Source organism: Microcaecilia unicolor, chromosome 3 (assembly GCF_901765095.1).
Source record: "Microcaecilia unicolor chromosome 3, aMicUni1.1, whole genome shotgun sequence".
Taxonomy (NCBI): Eukaryota; Metazoa; Chordata; class Amphibia; order Gymnophiona; family Siphonopidae; genus Microcaecilia; species Microcaecilia unicolor.
In genome coordinates this window covers 85,036,050-85,054,061 of record NC_044033.1, presented here as the reverse complement: position 1 = coordinate 85,054,061, position 18,012 = coordinate 85,036,050, and the positions used below count along the sequence as shown (strand labels likewise).

At 43.6% G+C, this 18,012-nt stretch overlaps 1 protein-coding gene across 6 annotated transcripts in view; it reads left to right on the top strand.

Moving 5' to 3' along the window:
• CLIP4 (CAP-Gly domain containing linker protein family member 4) overlaps window positions 1-18,012 on the top strand; it is a 168,181-nt gene that overhangs the window by 10,897 nt on the left and 139,272 nt on the right. For 5 of the 6 annotated variants that reach the window (XM_030196127.1, XM_030196123.1, XM_030196125.1 and 2 more), the window contains exons 2-3: window positions 7,283-7,427; window positions 14,455-14,594. In XM_030196127.1, the coding sequence (XP_030051987.1) occupies window positions 7,298-7,427; window positions 14,455-14,594 (270 nt within the window). In that variant the 5' untranslated portion in view covers window positions 7,283-7,297. The other variant, XM_030196128.1, reaches the window with a different exon arrangement.

Genomic DNA, 18,012 nt, shown 5'->3' with positions numbered 1-18,012 from the left:
ACGGAGAAACAACATTGGTGCCAATGTTATACGGGACTCAGCAGTCAGAAGAGGAAAGCTTGAAAGGAATTCTTGCTGTGGGATTGGCAGGTATTCAAATTCAGTCCTTGGGGCATAGGCTAGAGTTACCCTCTTTACTGAGACCGAAAGTCGTTAATTTAGAAGTTTGGGAGGCTATTTTAAACCCTTAAGTCTTCACTGGGAGCTCGGATACAGAATTTGCCATCACAGTGTAACTTGATGTTAACTGAAACAGTGGCTGTTAAAAAAAATAAGATTATCAGATTTGGAAAATAAAGCTGAAGTTTATGGGGCAAGGCTAGAGACTTTGGAGGCCCGAGGTCAAATTTGGATGAAGGACAGTGTGAATATATGCTGAGCACTTGAAAACCTGGAGAATGCTATCAGGCGTCAGAACCTTAGACATTAATTTTGCTAAAGCATTTCTTGTTGCTACTCATGATATGTTTAAGCAGGGCTTTTTTGAGAGGGTACTTGGGGGTTCTGAGTAAAGACACCTCATGGTCCCCAAGTTTAATGAAAGAGCTCAGGCTCTACACACCAATAATTCTGCCTTGTCACAGATTCTGTGACTGGTTGCAGGGGGCCTGGCTATTGTGGGATGGGTCCCCCAGTGATTACCCCACCCCTGAAGGGTGGGCTGACATTTGAGTACTGGCACCTGTTTCGCTAGAAAAAATGCACTGTGTTTAAGCAGTACTTATCTGAGATGTTGAAGGTTCAAGCTTCTCATCTGATCTCTAAAATATATTACCTACGCCCCTCCGAAGGGACACCACCTTGTAGGGGTGGAGGGGCTTGTGTGTTTCAATGACTTAGAGGGCTATGCTGAAGGGTTACCCATATCAGACAGGCCTCTAAGGAGAAACCAGACAGAGTGTCCCAAACTGGGAGAGTGGTAAGATGGTGACCTGAAGTTCGTATGCCCAACGGCCCAGCTGCCCTCTGAAGTTTCGTTTTCTTTACGTAAATTTCCTTTCTGCAATTGCAGTTACCTTAATTGAGAGGAAGGGGACAATCGGCGGTCAGCCGCCGATGGCCAGCGTTTTATCCCCTGAGCAGCAAGTGCGGGACTGCTGCATGACGAACTGCCCACAGATGAAAGGGTTGGCGAGTCCTTTGATTAGCGCTGGCGAAGGAGCGTCGACGCTCTTGGACCTGGAAAAAACAACTCCATCGCTCCCAAATTATTCAACCACCATGCCCAAAGGAGTGGAGGAGTGAGTTAGAGGTATATGCTGAAACAGAGGACGTTTACAGCAGAACCCGGATCGGCGGAACTACTCCTAAACACCTATGAGAAATCAACGTAGTTTTTGGCTTCCGTGGAGGTTACATTGAATACCATCTGGAAGGTGCTTCGGGACCTAACGGTGGCAGTAAATAAGTTTGTTTCAGATATAATTTTATTAGAGAGTTACATGGACAATTCAGCTGAACCCTTTGAGAGTAAAAAATTGATATAACAAATGATTCTACATGAGCAAAGTGGTTATGATTTTGAAAATGATAATAGACCAGAAACGTTGAATAATAAAATGAACATTATTATAGATTAATATCGAGATTATTGTTTTTCCCAGAGTTCTGGGTATGACTCCTAAAGTTTTCCTCAGAAATATTTCCTCAAATTATTACTTTAAAAGGAGTGAAGCCTGTGAAAACTGGGATTACTATAATCAGTGGGATTTGAATTAGAGACTTAAGTATATGTATTGTTAAATAACTTCTGGTTTTTAAAGAGAAAGAATGTAATCAGATGTATTATTTCTGACTAATATTGGACAATAAGTATGTTTTCAATGAAATGATTTGACTATACACCGTATTGGCCTTGAAGAAGCCAACCAGATGATCAATGTGGAATAATGAATTAGACGAGTAATATCTGGGGATAATCAGGTTAATACCACGGGTTTTTTTTTCTGTTTACTGTTTAATTGATCTCCTTATCTTGTTTCACTCTCCCTATTTAGTGGTCTAAGGAAGAGAATAGAATTACCTGACTGAAATAATTCCTACAATTACTTTCTCCGTATTTCCAGCAAGCTGTTTTATCGCTTGTAAAATTTTAATGGTTAGAAATAAAAAATTTAAATTAAAAAAAAATATATATATTACCTACGAGTTGGGAAAAGGAAGTCTGTTTCTAACCAGCAGGGTTTATCTGTAGATAGTCTTGGTTTGACAAATTTTCTAGAGAGATCAGATCTAGAGGCTCTGGTTCCGGCTACACTGTTGGTTCAGCTGGCATTGGACTCTTGACAGAGAGTGGCTACTTAAATTATTTTTTTAAGTATAAATATGTATATCCTGATGTATTGAGAGCTACTCAGAAGAAGAGAAGGCAGTTTTTGCTTTTAAGACCACAGGTGCTATAGTTAGGGGGACATTTGTGCTTATACCATGTAAATGTGTGATCATTTTTCATGGAGTGTGTTATGTGTTTTTTGATTTATTGCATTTGACTAATTTTTGATCTGGAAAGGGAGTAGTTACCTCAAGTACTCCTCAGAGACTGCTTTCCGAACCTCCGCAATGATAGATTAAATGGACCACCTTCAGGCTTCGTGTGGTTTTCCTTTTTTCGTTTAATAGATATCTTAGTTGCTTCCCCCCCCATGATTGTGGACTAACAGTATTCGATTATATATTTTCTTTTTGTATTTTTTCTTTCTTTTTAATGACTTTTTTATTCATGTATTGTTTATTTCTTTGGTGACGTTATCTTGTCGTGTTAAATATTAAATTGAGTAAATAAAAAGTAAAAAAAAAAAAAAAAGAGAAATGTTTATCAATTAAAAAAGTAATTAACCCCAGAAAGCACACACCCTCTTTATGTATCTTGTCAGCACTTGCAGTTTTTATGCTGCCGAACATGAAAAGCAAAGTCGTGGAAAAAGATTGATAGGCCCATTCTGCTGATCCTATAGAACACAAAACGTTGAAAAATGAAAGTTGCCCAAATTTAGGGCCCTGTTTACTAAGCCGTGCTAAAAGTTTAATGGCGCTAAACGCAAGAGACACCCATAGGAATATGTGGGTGTCTTCAGTATTTAGCGTGTGCTAAAAATGTTAGCACACATTCGTAAACAGGGCCCTTAGCCCTTCAAACGTTTATAGCCTTTATCTCTGTTATTTGTAACCCCACTTTTGATACCTTTTCACTCAGCGGGTCACTTACTCATTCAAGAGATCATCTGATACAGATCTCATTTGTATACTCCAAAGAGTGATCTCTCTAAGAACCAAATGGTACCGCTCTTAGGGCAAATATGGTAAGTCCACATCAAAGAAGAGGTGTGATCTCATTGCAGAGATTGATAGACAATTAAGACACAGATTTTTTACTTACCCTTGACTACAGATCCAACTAAATCCTTACAAAAACAGACTGTCACCTATTGGAATAGAAGTAGGCTTTTTTTTACACCAAAAGAGAGTTTTGTGTGGAACACCCTGTTATTCCTACAATATGTGTTTTACCGAAGATCCTCAGCTCTCTTGTGAATCATCCTGGTCAACCAGTTGTATCAGCCATTGAATCAATATTGGATCCCAGTCAAAATTCAGATTTTTTTTCAAGACCCTTCATTCCCAAAGTGAAATCTTATGTATGAGATTCAGCACATATAAAGGGGCATTTTCGATATGACATTTAAATCCAATTTTGGCTATTTTGCTGAAAGCATCCAAAAATCAAGTGATGAACATAGCTATTTTCATACCAGAAAAGCATCTCTTTTTTTTTCCCCCCAGAAAATTGCCATTTCCTAGATATTTTGTAGACTTTTTGTGCTCAGTACATTTTACTTTGTGTCCATTTTTGAAAAAAAAAACAAAAAAACATCCAAGGGAGAAACGCACAAAAACAAGCCATTGGGATGTCTGGGGGGGGGGGGGGGGGGGCAGCATTCTTAGTACACTGGCCACATGGACATCCCTGCAGAACAGCGGGGCACCCTAGGGAGTGCTGCAATGGGCTTCACATAAAAGGTCCTAGGAACACATCTCACCATTACCTCCTTATATTGTATGGGAAGCCCTCCAAAGCCCACCAAAAACCTGTAAGCAACTGTACACTACTACAATAGCCCTTATGTCTGCTGGTGGCACCTGTAAGTGGGTACAGTAGTGGGTTTTGGACGGCTCACACTTTCTACCACAAATGTAACAGATTGGGATATGGGCCTGGGTCCTTCTCTACAGTGCACTGCACCAACCATTAGGCTACTCCAGGGACCTGCTTTCTAATAGGACCTCTGAAGCTTTCATGGAGCCTGGTATGTACTGTTTCATTTACATCTTTAGGGGGTGGGAGGTGGTCAGTGACCACAGGGGGAGTAAGGGGTGGTCATGCATTAATCCGTCCAGTGGTCATCTGGTCATTTAGGGCACCTTTTAGGATAGGAGTCAAGGTTCTGATGTGGATTAGGAATTGGTTATTGGACAGAAAACAGAGGGTAGGGTTAAATGGTCATTTTTCTCAATGGAGGAGGGTGAACAGTGGAGTGCCGCAGGGATCTTTACTGGGACTGGAGCTATTTAACATATTTATAAATGATATGGAAATTGGAACGATGAGTGAGGTGAATAAATTTGCAGATGATACGTGTGGACTGTGAAATATTGCAGGAAGACCTTAGGAAATTCGAAGACGCATCCAAATGGCAGATGAAATTTAATGTGGACAAATGCAAGGTGATGCACATTGGAAAGAATAATCCAAATCCTGATGCTAGGGTCCACCTTGGAGGGTCAGCACTCAAGAAACAGATCTAGGTGTCATTGTAGATAATATGCTGAAATCTTCTGCTAAGTGTGTGTCGGTGGTCAAAAAAGCAAACAGGATGGTAGGAATTATTAGGAAAGGGATGATGAATAAGACCAAAAGTACTATAGTGCCTCCGTATTGCTCCATGGTGCGACTGCACCTTGAGTTCTGGTCGCCATGTCTCAAAAAAAAGATATAGCGGAATTAGGAAAGGTTCAAGGAAGAGCGATGAAAATGATAAAGGGGATGGATCTCCTCTTGTATGAGGAAAGCCTAAAGAGGTTAGGGCTCTTCAACTTGGAATAGAGACGGATGAGGGGAGATATGATTGAGGTCTACAAAATCCTGAGTGGTGTAGAACAAGTAGAAGTAAATCAATTTTTTTACTTGTTCTAAAAGTACAAAAATTAGGGGACATTTGAGGAAGTTACTGGAAATACTTTTAAAACAAATAGGAGGAAATATTTTTTCACTCAACGAATAGTTAAGCTCTGAAACTCTTTGCCGGAGGATGTGTTAACAGATGTTAGCGTATCTGGGTTTAAAAAAGGTTTGGACAAATTCCTGGAGGAAATGTCCATAGTTTGCGTGGGATAAACATAAAGGAATCCTGTTCAGAAGGAATGGATCCTCAGGAGCAGACTGAATGGCAGAGCCAATGGTGGGAGGCAGGGCTGGTGGTTGGGAGGCGGGGATAGTGCTGAGCAGACTTATACGGTCTGTGCCAGAGCCGGTGGTGGGAGGCAGGGATAGTGCTGGGCAGACTTATACGGTCGTGCCAGAACCGGTGGTGGGAGGCAGGGCTGGTGGTTGGGAGGCGGGGTTAGTGCTGGGCAGACTTGTACGGTCTGTGCCCTGAGAATGGCAGATACAAATCAAGGTAAGATATACACAAAAAGTAGCACACGTGAAATTATCTTGTTGGGCAGACTGGATGGACCGTGCAGGTCTTTTTCTGCCGTCATCTACTATGTTACTATGTTACTTATGTAAGATGAAAAGGCAGATAAGTGAAATGAAGGGGGGGGGGGGGGGGGGGGGGGAAATTAAACAGAGATGAAGGGAAGAAACAGAGAAAGGAAATGAGATCCTGGAAAGGGACTTAAGCAACAACAAGTAAAATTGCTAAAGAAAGAATAGGACCAACCCATCAAGGAAAGATAAATGATTAGGCAAAGGTACAAAATATTTACTTTTTAGAGTATGAAAAATGTTGACTTTGAAAACTTGTATTATATTTTTGCAGCTTATTCTGCTAGATTGATGGAAGGCTGGGCACAAGTGTAGGACAGGGGCACAAAAACAAAACTTGGCTCAGGGCGCTGCAACCTCTTGAGCCGGTCAAGATGATTGCACTACAAAACTGGCATATAGGCGTTATTATGTAACATAAGCATCAAAATCACTTAGCGTGTATGTCCGAGGGGCTTGCACATGTTTGTGGAGAGTGAGCAGATCATGGGTGTGCCTTTGAGGTATGTGTGTAACTTATACTATAAGCTATGTGCACTTCAAGGCACACTTAGGCGCCAACAGTTACAATTGCCATTAACTTGTCGTAACTGTTGGCAGCTAACTTTAGGCACACCAATGTTGACTTATATTTGTGTTCTGTACTGGAATTTTGGCACCCAGATGCTATTATAGAATTGGTGCTAAGCACACGGCATTGGGATACCTAAGTCTTGGCGCCAATTCATAGAATTGCCACTGTAAGCTTTTGTTTATCATAGGTTAAAAAAAACCCTCCACAATTATACATTTATGATTGCAAAATAAGCTCCACAATCTTCAAAAGCAAATTTATTCAAAATAATCCCCTTCAATGCAAAAATCAAAAGTGATGGCTGGAGGTGTATCATATAGCCACCATTTAAACCATCTGTAGTTCACCAAAATAATAAATCCATGATCTCACAGAAAAAGTACTTAATGTTCACATTTGCCATCTAAACCAGTGTAGCGTTTCCCAAGCCAATGGAACATTTCCCTGTAAAGACCCCTTTGCAATTTTGGTTAAAGTGAGAGGTATAGTGAATTCCCCTGAAGCTGTAAGTCAGTCTGCAAATACTGAGGAAGGAAAGTGGGATATGTGAAAATGTTGATAGATAGTAACTATGAGTAAAACCACTTTGTTTATTCTTCTTGGAAGAGAAAAACAAATGGCTAAAGACAAATTGGCAGATGAGGGAAGGGGGTATGGAAATAACTAGACCCTAAAGGTTGACAATATTTAATCATGTTTTGTCTTTATATTTCATTCACAATTTTTATACCTACTGCAACATAAAATGCTTCTTGTGTTGCCGAGTAAAATTCTGTATTTCCAGATATTCTGGCAAAACAGAAAGAAGAGCTGGGAATAAAACCTGAAGATAAAGTAATAGGATGAAAAACCAAGTGGATTAATAGTTGAAGATTTGAGGCTAGTATGGTGAAATCTATTTCAATTTACAATTAGTTGATATGTTTTTTTTTCTTTTAAAGGTGGTTATCTAGAAGATGACCATAGAAGACCTTTCAGAACCTGACCCAGAAGAAGTTTCTATTGGAAGATACCAGTTTTCATTTCGAGGTTCAGACAGACCAGTTACATTTTCAGTTTCTGCAGCACCAATGCCTTCAAACTGTGGTAATTACCTTTGTAGAAATTTAAAATTTGAGTAATGGTTACATTTGAATAATCCTGAAGAAATTTTATTGATACTTAATTTAGAATTTAAAATAGCAGCCCTGTACACATACTGCAAAACTGAAATTCACAGTGACTGTAACATTAGGTTTACTTCTGGGAGAATTCTGCGCAACTGTGCAGCGTAGAATTTGCGCAAATTTCCCAGCCCTGCAGAACACAGAATTCTGCAAATTTGAGTAATGGTTACATTTGAATAATCCTGAAGAAATTTTATTGATACTTAATTTAGAATTTAAAATAGCAGCCCTGTACACATACTGCAAAACTCAAATTCACAGTGACTGTAACATTAGGTTTACTTCTGGGAGAATTCTGCGCAACTGTGCAGCGTAGAATTTGCGCAAATTTCCCAGCCCTGCAGAACACAGAATTCTGCAAAGCTTGCCGCCATTGGATCTCTTCCCAATATCTCCCCTCCCCCCCACAGAGATTGCACAGTAGGACGAGGAGTAAATGAACTGTTGCACATTGGGTCACGTCTTCCTCTTCCTCTGCCAGCTTAGACTTGACTGTTTATGTGAACCACAGGACCCCTGTGGTTCACATAAACAGTCGAGTGTAAGCCAGCAGATGAGGAGAAAGATGTGACCAATGTGCAGTGGTTCATGTCGTCTTCCTCCTCCTACACACAATCTCTGCAGGGGAGGGGAGACAGCTGGCACCATCTGCTCTGAGTGTACAAGGAGGGGAGAGGGGGCAGGCAGTCAAAGGTGAAGAGGGGTAAGAGAATACAGTGAATGGGCCATTGGAGAGGGGGGGGGACGGGGAAGGGGGCAAACAAAGGTGAATATACCATTGAGAGGGGAGGCAGAACAAGGTGAGTATGCCATGGGGAAGGTTGGGAGGCAGAGCAAATTGAGTGTGCCATGGAGAGGGGGGAGTGGAAGCAGGGCAAGAGCAAGGTAAGAGCATGCACTGTCCTTTGAGCGGAGCAACAAAAGCTGAGGGTGTGTTGTTGGGATTTTTGGGAGGGGGCATAGAAAGCTGAGGGTGTACCATGGGGATGGGAGAGGGCAGAGAAAACTGAGAGTGGCCTTTAGTGTGGGGGAGATCAAGCTTAGGAGTGTGCCATGAGGGTGGGGGAGAGGTTAAATAATAGCTGTGGAGAGGAGGAGAGAGGTAGGGTGTATGCCTGGGAGGGAGTGAGAATGAGAGTTTGGGCATTGCTTGTGGGAGAAGACCTTGGGAGCAGAATTAGGGGTCTTGCTGAGAGGGGAATTTGTTGCCAGAGAATGTGGTAAAGGTGGTTAGCTTAGCGGGGTTTAAAAAAGGTTTGAACGGTTTCCTAAAGGAAAAAATCCATAGACCATTATTAAAATGGATTTGGGGAAATTCCACTGCTTATTTCTGGGATAAATAGCTTGAAATGTTTTGTAGTTTTTTGGGATCTTGCCAGGTATTTGTGACTTGGATTGGCCACTGTTGGAAACAGGATGCTGAGCTTGATGGACCTTTGGTCTGTCCAAGTATGGCAATATTTGTGTACTTAAAAGGGAGAGAGAGCTGCAGTTGGAGAGAGAGATCAAACTGGGGAGGTTGGAGCTTGAGGAGGGAAACGGAAGGAGATAGAGCAGAATTTTCAAATATTGTGCGCAGAATTCACCCAGGATTATAGGTTGGAATTTTAATATTAGTTAATGTCTGGGTCTGTTTCTTTGTGCTTGATTTTTTTTTTTTTTTTAGGTGCCTCCTCTCTGCTGCCACTTTTAGCTGTAAACACACTTGTCCCAATTCTTCATTTCTGACATCACCTATACATAGTTGGCAGTTTGTGTGTTGCTATCTGCCCTTCTCTTATTCTTCCACAGTGGCCTTATACATATGAGGTGCCACATTAGGAAGGAACACTTCAGGAGTCTTAGCTATGTTGGCAACAGTAGGGGAGGGTCTTTGAGCACACCTGCGTTTGCCATGGCCTAGTTTGTAATTTAGTACTGCTTATCATTGGGGTTCTAAGTATTGTGAGACTTTCCAAAGGCCAAGATTTCATCTTCTTATACAACTTAGTTCACCACTCCTACACACTAAAACTCTCTGGGGCTGATATTCAGACCGCAGGAGTTAACTGGGCTGTCTCTAAGGGTTGGCAGTGAACTCAGAAATTTAATGCCAGGCCATATCTGGTGACTGGCATTTAATTTCTGGGGTTTTTTTGGGGCAGTCTGAACATAGCCGGTTAAGCTGATATTCATCGGCTTACCGGCTAAGTTATAGCGGCCAAAGATAGATCTGCTATTTATGCGGATCTGTCTGGTTGCTAAACTTAACTGGTCAGCCAATGAATATTGACACTAATAGGCTATGTCGCATGACATAGCTGGTGATTGGGCTAGCTGCTAAGCGCTAATATTCATCCGAGATAGCTGGCTTTAGGCTGTTTAACTGGCCAGGAGTAGTTGTTCCTGGCCGGTTAAATAGTGCTAAATATCGGGTGGGCTAGATTTCTAGCATTTGAGAGATCTGCCAACTATTTCTGAGATAGTGTCTTCTGCTGTACTAGAAGATGCTTTTGTTAATGTATTTATATTTAGTTGACACCTTATCACTGGTCGCTCAAAGTGAGTTGCATTTGGGTACAATATGTATTTCCATATCATTCTTCCTACTGTTTCAGAACTTGTGGGAATAGCTATGTCCATTGACCAGCAGATGGAGATAGAGAACATGGAACTGAGCTGTGCTATATTATCCCCGTGAGGTACATTAGTCCTTCAATATTTTCTGTGTGCAACAAGTGGATGGACATTTTTTAAGTCCCAGATTCTGAATAGTTCCTGGGTGCAGTCGTTCAGCTGGTTTCATACCTGTCTCTTGGGTCCTGCAGAACCCCCCCTCCCTCCTCTCCTTCGTTGGACTTGGACATAGCAACCTTAAAAATATATATATTTATATAAAGGCAGAAGAGAGGAAATTAAACGAAGTGGGGGCAGTGAGAAACAAGTCTTATTACTGCGGTTAGGGCTCTTCAGCTTGGAGAAGAAACGGCTGAGGGGAGATATGATAGAGGTCTATAAAATAATGAGTGGAGTGGAATGGGTGGACGTGAATTGCTTGTTTACTCTTTCCAAAAATACTAAGACTAGAGGGCATGCAATGAAGCTGCAAAGTAGTAAATTTAAAATGGAGAAAATATTTTGTCACTCAATGTGTAATTAAACTCTAGAATTTGTTGCCTCAGAATGTGGTAAAAGCAGTTAGCTTAGAGGGGTTTAAAAAAGGTTTGGATAGTTTCCTAAAAGAAAAGTTCATAAGCCATATTAAGATAGTCTTGGGGAAATCCAAGTACATTTCGAGGAGGAAAGAAGATGGGCGGTTTCCTCTTCAGTGATATCAGGAAAAGAGGAGAAAGAGGCCTGGGTTGGTTGGTTGAGGGAGTGGGTTAAAGGGTGAAGAGGAGGAGGTGGCTTGGTAGTGAACTCAAGGTTGATCTTCTGCACCTTGTCGCGGAAGTAGTCAGCCAGTGATTGAGGAGAGAGTGGGGGTGGGGGGGTGGGAGCGGAGGGAGTTAAGGGTGGCGAAGAGACGACGAGGGTTGGAGCTGAGAGAATTAGTCAATTGGGTGTAATAGTCCTGTTTGGCAAGCAATAGGGAGGACTGGAAGGAGGATAGCATGAATTTGTAATGAAGGAAATTGGTATGGGTGCAAGATTTCCTCCAGAGGCGTTCAGCAGATCGGGCGCAGGAGCGAAGGTATCGGCTGCAAGGGGTCAGCCAGAGCTGGCGATTAGTACGCCTTGTGGGACGGGGGTGGGTGGTCCGAGGGTGTCCAGAGCAGAGGAGAGAGTGGTATTGTATGCAGAGACAGCCTTGTCGACAGACTCGGAGGACATGATGGAGGGGAAGAGGTTAGAAATACTAGAGGATAGGGTGGGAGGGTCAATAGCCTGGAGATTCCTGGAAGTAGTGGTCAGTGTTGGGCGGGGCTGAGGGGGGGGGTGATGAAGTGTGAAGGTGATCAGGTGATGATCAGAGAGAGGAAGAGCTGAGGTGTAGAAATTGGAGGGTGAGCAGGTAGAGGAGAGGACGAGGTCAAGACAATGGCCAGTTTGGTGAGTAGGGGTGATGGAGCACAGCTGGAGGTTGAAGGAGGATGTCAAAGTGAGGAGCTGAGAAGCGTAAGAGTCGGATGGGTTGTCAGCGTGTATGTTAAAGTCACGGGGATGAGGGTTCAAAAAAGACGGAGAGCCAAGCATTGAAGTCAGTAAGGAAGGAAGAAAGAGGGGGACTTATCAGGGGGGCGGTAAATGACTGCAACTCTGAGTGGCAGCGGGTGGAATAGACAGATGGAGTGGACTTCAAAGGATGAGAAGCAGTGAGACTGCGGTAGGAGGAGGGGTTGGAAATTACAGGAGGGTGAGAGTAGTAACCCGACGCCTCCTCCGTGGCCAACTGGGCGGGGAGTGTGGGAGAAAAGATAACCTCCATGGTATAGGGCCACGACTGAGGCAGAGTCATGAGGGGTGATCTAGGTTTCAGTTAGGGTGAGCATTTGAAGGGAGCGGGAGATGAAGAGATCGTGGGTGAAAGAAAGTTTGTTGCAGACCGAGCGGGCATTCCACAGGGCACATGAGAAGGGGAGGGAAGGGGGGGGAGGAGGGGAATAGAGATGAGATTGGAGACATCTCGGAATCGTTTGCATGGATAGGATGAGGACAGGTGTGGGGGACCTGGTTTGGGATTGATGTCTCCTGCGGATAGCAGGAGAAGGAGCAAGAGAGTGCGGAGGAGGGTGGGGGAGGTAGGGCGACGAAGGCGACGAAGACGGGATGCGCTTAGGAGGAATGGGGATGGGTTGATGGCAGGAAGGAAGTGTTGAAGGTTGAGAGCTAGGAAGTAGATACCAAGTATCTTTAGTTGGGACTCCAATATCTAAATTAGGCTATCTGGAAGATGAAGGATGAGAAATTCTTAGTCTCTCTTTTCCTTGAATCTCACCAAACCAATCCAGAATCACCATCTCTTGAGAAGTTGGCAGCTGCAGGCCCCTCTTCCATTGAGGGATTCTCGTGTTGAAGGTTTGCACTGGTTTGGGTCTAAAGAGTGAATACTGGATCTGTTTATCTTCTCTAGTTTATCTCTAGCAGTCTCCCTTTCCAAAGGGTGGAGTTCAGAGATGACAGAAACCATTAAGAATTCTGTCTCCATTTGGTAGCAAGATGGTGTGAAACCACACAACTGGAGTAGTCTATCAGGATGGGAAATGGGTATGAAGAAATTAAGGATGGGCAACAAAAAAAATGTTAATTTTTGTCTGGGTTTTTGCAAAGGACTGCGCACTATCAGGCTTATTTTCGAAAGAGAAGGACACCCATCTTTCGACACAAATTGGGAGATGGGCGTCCTTCTCTCAGGGTTGCCCAAATCGGCACAATCGAAAGCCGATTTTGGGCATCCTCAACTGCTTTCTGTTGCGGTGACGACCAAAGTTCCCGAGGGCGTGTCGGAAGCATAGCGAAGGCGGGATTGGGGGGTGCTTAACACATGGGCGTCTTCGGCCGATAATGGAAAAAAGAAGGGCGTCCCTGACGAGCACTTGGCCGACTTTACTTGGTCTATTTTTTCTTGCGATCAAGCCTCAAAAAGGTGCCCGAACTGACCAGATGACCACCGGAGGGAATCGGGAATGACCTCCCCTTACTCCCCCAGTGGTCACTAACCCCCTCCCACCCTCAAAAAAAACTTTAAAAATATTTTTTGCCAGCCTCTATGCCAGCCTCAAATGTCATACCCAGCTCCCTGACAGCAGTATGCAGGTCCCTGGAGCAGTTTTAGTGGGTGCAGTGCACTTCAGGCAGGTGGACCGAGGCCCATCCCCTCCCAACCTGTTACACTTGTGGTGGTAAATGTGAGCCCTTCAAAACCCACCAGAAACCTACTGTACCCACATGTAGGTGCCCCCCTTCACCCCTTAGGGCTATGGTAGTGTTGTACAGTTGTGGGTAGTGGGTTTTGGGGGGCTCAGCACCAAAGGTAAGGGAGCTATGCACCTAGGAGCAATTTGTGAAGTCCACTACAGTGCCCCCTAGGGTGCTCGGTTGGTGTCCTGGCATGTCAGTGGGACCAGTGCACTACGAATGCTGGCTCCTCCCACGACCAAAGGGCATGGATTTGGTCGTTTCTGAGAATGGGCGTCCTCGATTTTCATTATCGCTGAAAACCGGGGACGACCATCTCTAAGGACAACCTAAATGTTGAGATTTGGGCGTCCCCAACTGTATTATCGAAACGAAAGATGGACGCCCATCTTCTTTTGATAATATGGGTTTCCCGGCCCGTTCGCAGGGACGTCCTGTGAGGACTCTCTCAGGAAAACTTGGGCGCCCCGTTTGATTATGCCCCTCCACATGTGAAGATGGCACATGTCTTCCAAAGAGTGTGCATTATGTGAAAGAGGGCACACTCTTTTCTCTATAGTATGTGCATGCACATGCATGTACGATAGCTTGTGCATGTGCTTAGTAAAGGAAAAGAAGGCACCGTCTTTTAGAGTGTGCACTATTGGCAAACTACATTTAATCACCAACCACAGCCCAACCCTAGAATAAATGTTTCTATTTTGCCCTCCTCCTTTTTTTTTTTTAATCAAATGTTGTCGTCAGTAGTTTAGTAACATTGTCCCTGGTTTGCCAGAAACATTTGTTGCATCCAGATCAGCATAAACAACCTGTTGTTACTGATGAGAGGTGAACTGTGATTATTTTTTTCCCTTATCTCTCACTGAGAAGGAAAAGAGATCCCTGCTGTATGTATGATAAGTAAGAATGTGGAAAAGGAAGGATATTTTCATCCACTAATTTAGCTTAACACTTAACTCATCTTAAATAGACTTTTATTATATTAATATGGTACAAAAACATTGAGTAAGGAACATATTTATGAAGCAGTATAAGCTTGTTCATCTTATTAAGATATCGACATTTTTAGTAAATTATGTAATTAATTAAAACTTTTCTTTTCTTTTCAGAGTTCTCGTTCTTTGACCCCAATGATGCAGCTTGCCAAGATATTCTCAGCAACCCAAACACCTCAGTTTCTGAGCTTTTTGCTATTCTGAGACAGTGGGTTCCACAAGTCCAGCAGAATATTGATGTTATCGGAAATGAAGTAAGCAATGAATTTAGATACCCATAACGTGCCCTTGGACATCTGAGACTTTCCCATATCTTTATCTGTCAGATTATAGGCTGCCACATCGGAATTAGCTTTTAGTGGTACTACCTTGTAAGCCATTCACTTAAGCAGCAATTGTTTGGGATGATGTGGATCATGACTCCCTCCGAAGCCTAGAACTTGTGTGCTGAGTACAGCCAGTCAATGTTGCTACTCATCAGTGACTTGGAATCCTAGCTGGCATGAGAATTGAACCTAGGTTGAACCCAGATCAGATGGTAGGTTTAATTAACGCAATATGCAACAATTTTCAAAGTGTCAGGAACTCTATTCTGTAAACTGTGTGCATATAGGAGTCCTTCTCAGGCTCTGCCCATGTGTACTCCTCCTTTCAAATACACCCTATGTAAGTTAAGCATATATTTAAAGAATTTTGGCATTTGTAGGAGTATTTACACTTGTAAGCGCATATATGTCATTATTCTAAACATTTATGCATGTAATAGGCACATAACTGTTAAACCTATGTTAGAGTTCCCCCAGAAAGGGCTTTCAGATTGGGTGAGGGCACATTGCTGTTTCTTACTTATTTGTCTCATTTAGCCATAGTAACATCAATTGCCTCTTTTGCTTGATGTCCATCGTTCCTCCCTTCTGCTGTGTGATACTACTGATCATTTTAGTGGTCACTCAAGCCCTTTGAAAATCTTTGAGATGAGTGTAAACTTCTGACAGAGGAATTTTTTATAGAGGGAATACTGTTGTCTTTAGGTTTCTCCGAGGCCCAGTAGGTCATCCTTAAAGATGCACTGACAAGGAACTGGGAATCTTCCCTCTTAGTGCATGTTGTACCAAAGGAGTTGGAAACTCATTATCATATCCAGAAAGGTCCCGGATTTGAAAGGGCTCAATTACCTCACCACTCTCTGGTAGTCCAGTCCGCTCTCAAAGGAGCCAGAAGTTCCAGGACTCATGCCTCGGCGCCCCAGACTCTGGATTCCTTTGGGAGAAAAGTTTATTAGGCCTCAATGCCCACATCTAGTCCTACCAGCTCTACACAAGCATATACTTGAAGTCTTTGATGCACAGTACACTCAGTTTCACAGACTTGCTTCCTCAGGAGGAGACCTTGGAGCTTCACCAGTTGGTCAACAAGCAGCTGGAGTGCAGCAAATATCTGGTCAGGAGCGCTTATGATACTTTGATATTGCCTCCAGACTCTCTGCTATGGGTGTGGGGATGTGCAGACTCTCATGCCTGTGTGTCTCTGGTCTGGAACCAGCGGTTCAGGAGAGGTTATCAGATGTACCTTGCTGAGGAGATATTTTTTTAGGTGCAAGGTGGAGGAGGTCGCAGACCTTATCAAGAAACATACTGACACGATTCAGTCCCTCTCTCAGTAGCCTCCAGTTATGTCCTCCTCTACTAGGAGGCTTCTAATTAGGGCCTAGATGGTGAACCTGTTACTTTGAAGGCATACAATTCCATCGCTTTCCCACTTTACACAGCAACCCCAGCCCCAATGCTCCCGGCCACGTCAGTCCCGACTCCAAAAGGCCCAGCTGAGTCCCCAGCCAAAGCAAGGGATGAGCTTTTGACTTGCACCAGGAGAGCATAGCCGCTATCCAGTTAACCATCCCGGTTGGCCTACTGGTGGGAGGGAGGCTGAATTTTTACCATCAGAGGTGGCCCCTTACAGCCACTGACTGGATTCTTCAAATACTCTGCCTCAGTTACGCACTTTATTGGCAACAGGAACCACAAAATTGCTCACCAAGAGCACCTTACATCAGCTCTCAGCTCAAGCATTTGTCAATGTGGTCGAACCTGTGCCACCTGGGGAAGAAGGGAAGAGATTTTATTCCAGGTACTTCCTTGTTCCCAAGAGGATGGGAGGTGGGCAGGCGGGATTTCATCCAATCCTAGACCTAAGGGCCTTGAACAAATTCCTGGTCAAAGAAAAGTTCAGGATAATTTCCCTGGGCACCCTTCTCCCCATGATTCATGAACAAGATTGGCTATGTTCTCTGGACTTGAAGGATGTCTATACCCACATTTTGATACTTCCCAGTCACAGGAAGTGTCTAAGATTTCCGATAGGGAAACACCACTACCAGTATTGCGTTCTGCCTTTTGGCCTCATGTCATCTCCCAGGGTCTTCACCAAGTGTCTAGCAGACACTTGCAGCATCATTATGCAGACTGGGAGCTTGTGTTTCCGTACTTGGACAATTGGCTGGTCAAGAGCATGTCTCAGGAAGAAACGCAAGAGTCAATGCAGAGAACTGTTTGGGTGCTGGAGCTCTTAGGGTTCGTTATAAACTACCCAAAGTCCCATCTTTTCTCAACTCAGTGTTTGGAATACATAGGAGCCCTGGAATATACGGTGCAACCTTGATAGCGCTCGCCTCACAGGTCCGGAGCAACAGGCAGGTCACAGCTCGGCGGATGTTGAGATTGTTAGAACACATGGCCTCCACAGTGCATGCCACTCCCATGGCTTACCTCTTTTTGAGAGGTGCCCAATTGACTCCGGCTTCTAGTGGTCTCAAGCTACAGAAAGCCTAGTGTATGTCACCTGAATTCCTCCAGAGCTGCTTCAGTCTGTCCTCTGGTGGACAATTTGGCCCAAATTGACTGTGTTATTCTCATTCCAAATTCCACCTCCTTGAAAGGTGTTGAGAATGGATGCATCCAACTTGGGATAGGGGACTCATGTGGATGGGCTTCACACCCACGGAGTGTGATCTGCTCAGGAGACGGATCTCCACATCAACCTTCTGGAGCTAAGGCCTGTTTTGAACTTTCTAAAGGATTTCATAGATTGGCTACAGAACCAAACTGTTCTCATCCAAACCGACAATTAGGTAGCAATGTATTTGTTGATGACATCCTTCAAGGAACAGCACATGAAGAAATTTGATGTGCATTTGGAATGATTATTTGCTTTATTCAACACTATGGCTTTGACACAATCAGTATTGGTGCACTGAGAAATCCAGCTGGTCCTTGAGACCCACGCATTGCCTGCAGGAGAATCATAGACACTGAGACCTCAACACGCCTCAGGGTCTGTGTCACAGTCTATTGCCAGTGCATCAGAGAAGGAAACTTTACTGAGGCACTAAAGATCATCAGTGTCTCAACACTCAATTTGAGGCCCAGTCACACTGCTGTGTGTAGATTGAGGCAGGCAGAGATCAAGACTTCTCTTTTGCACTGTTTTTCTGGGTCTGGCTCCGAGCACTCCTGGGATTCTGACTGAGTCGGTGGTATTTTCTGAAGAGGAGGGTTTGTCTGGCTTACCATTGGATCCATCCCCATCATATGACAGGAAAACATTCCCATTTGAGGAACTCTTCTTTTGTTTTTATCAGGGAAATGGCAGAGGCTATTCCATATAACTTAGAGA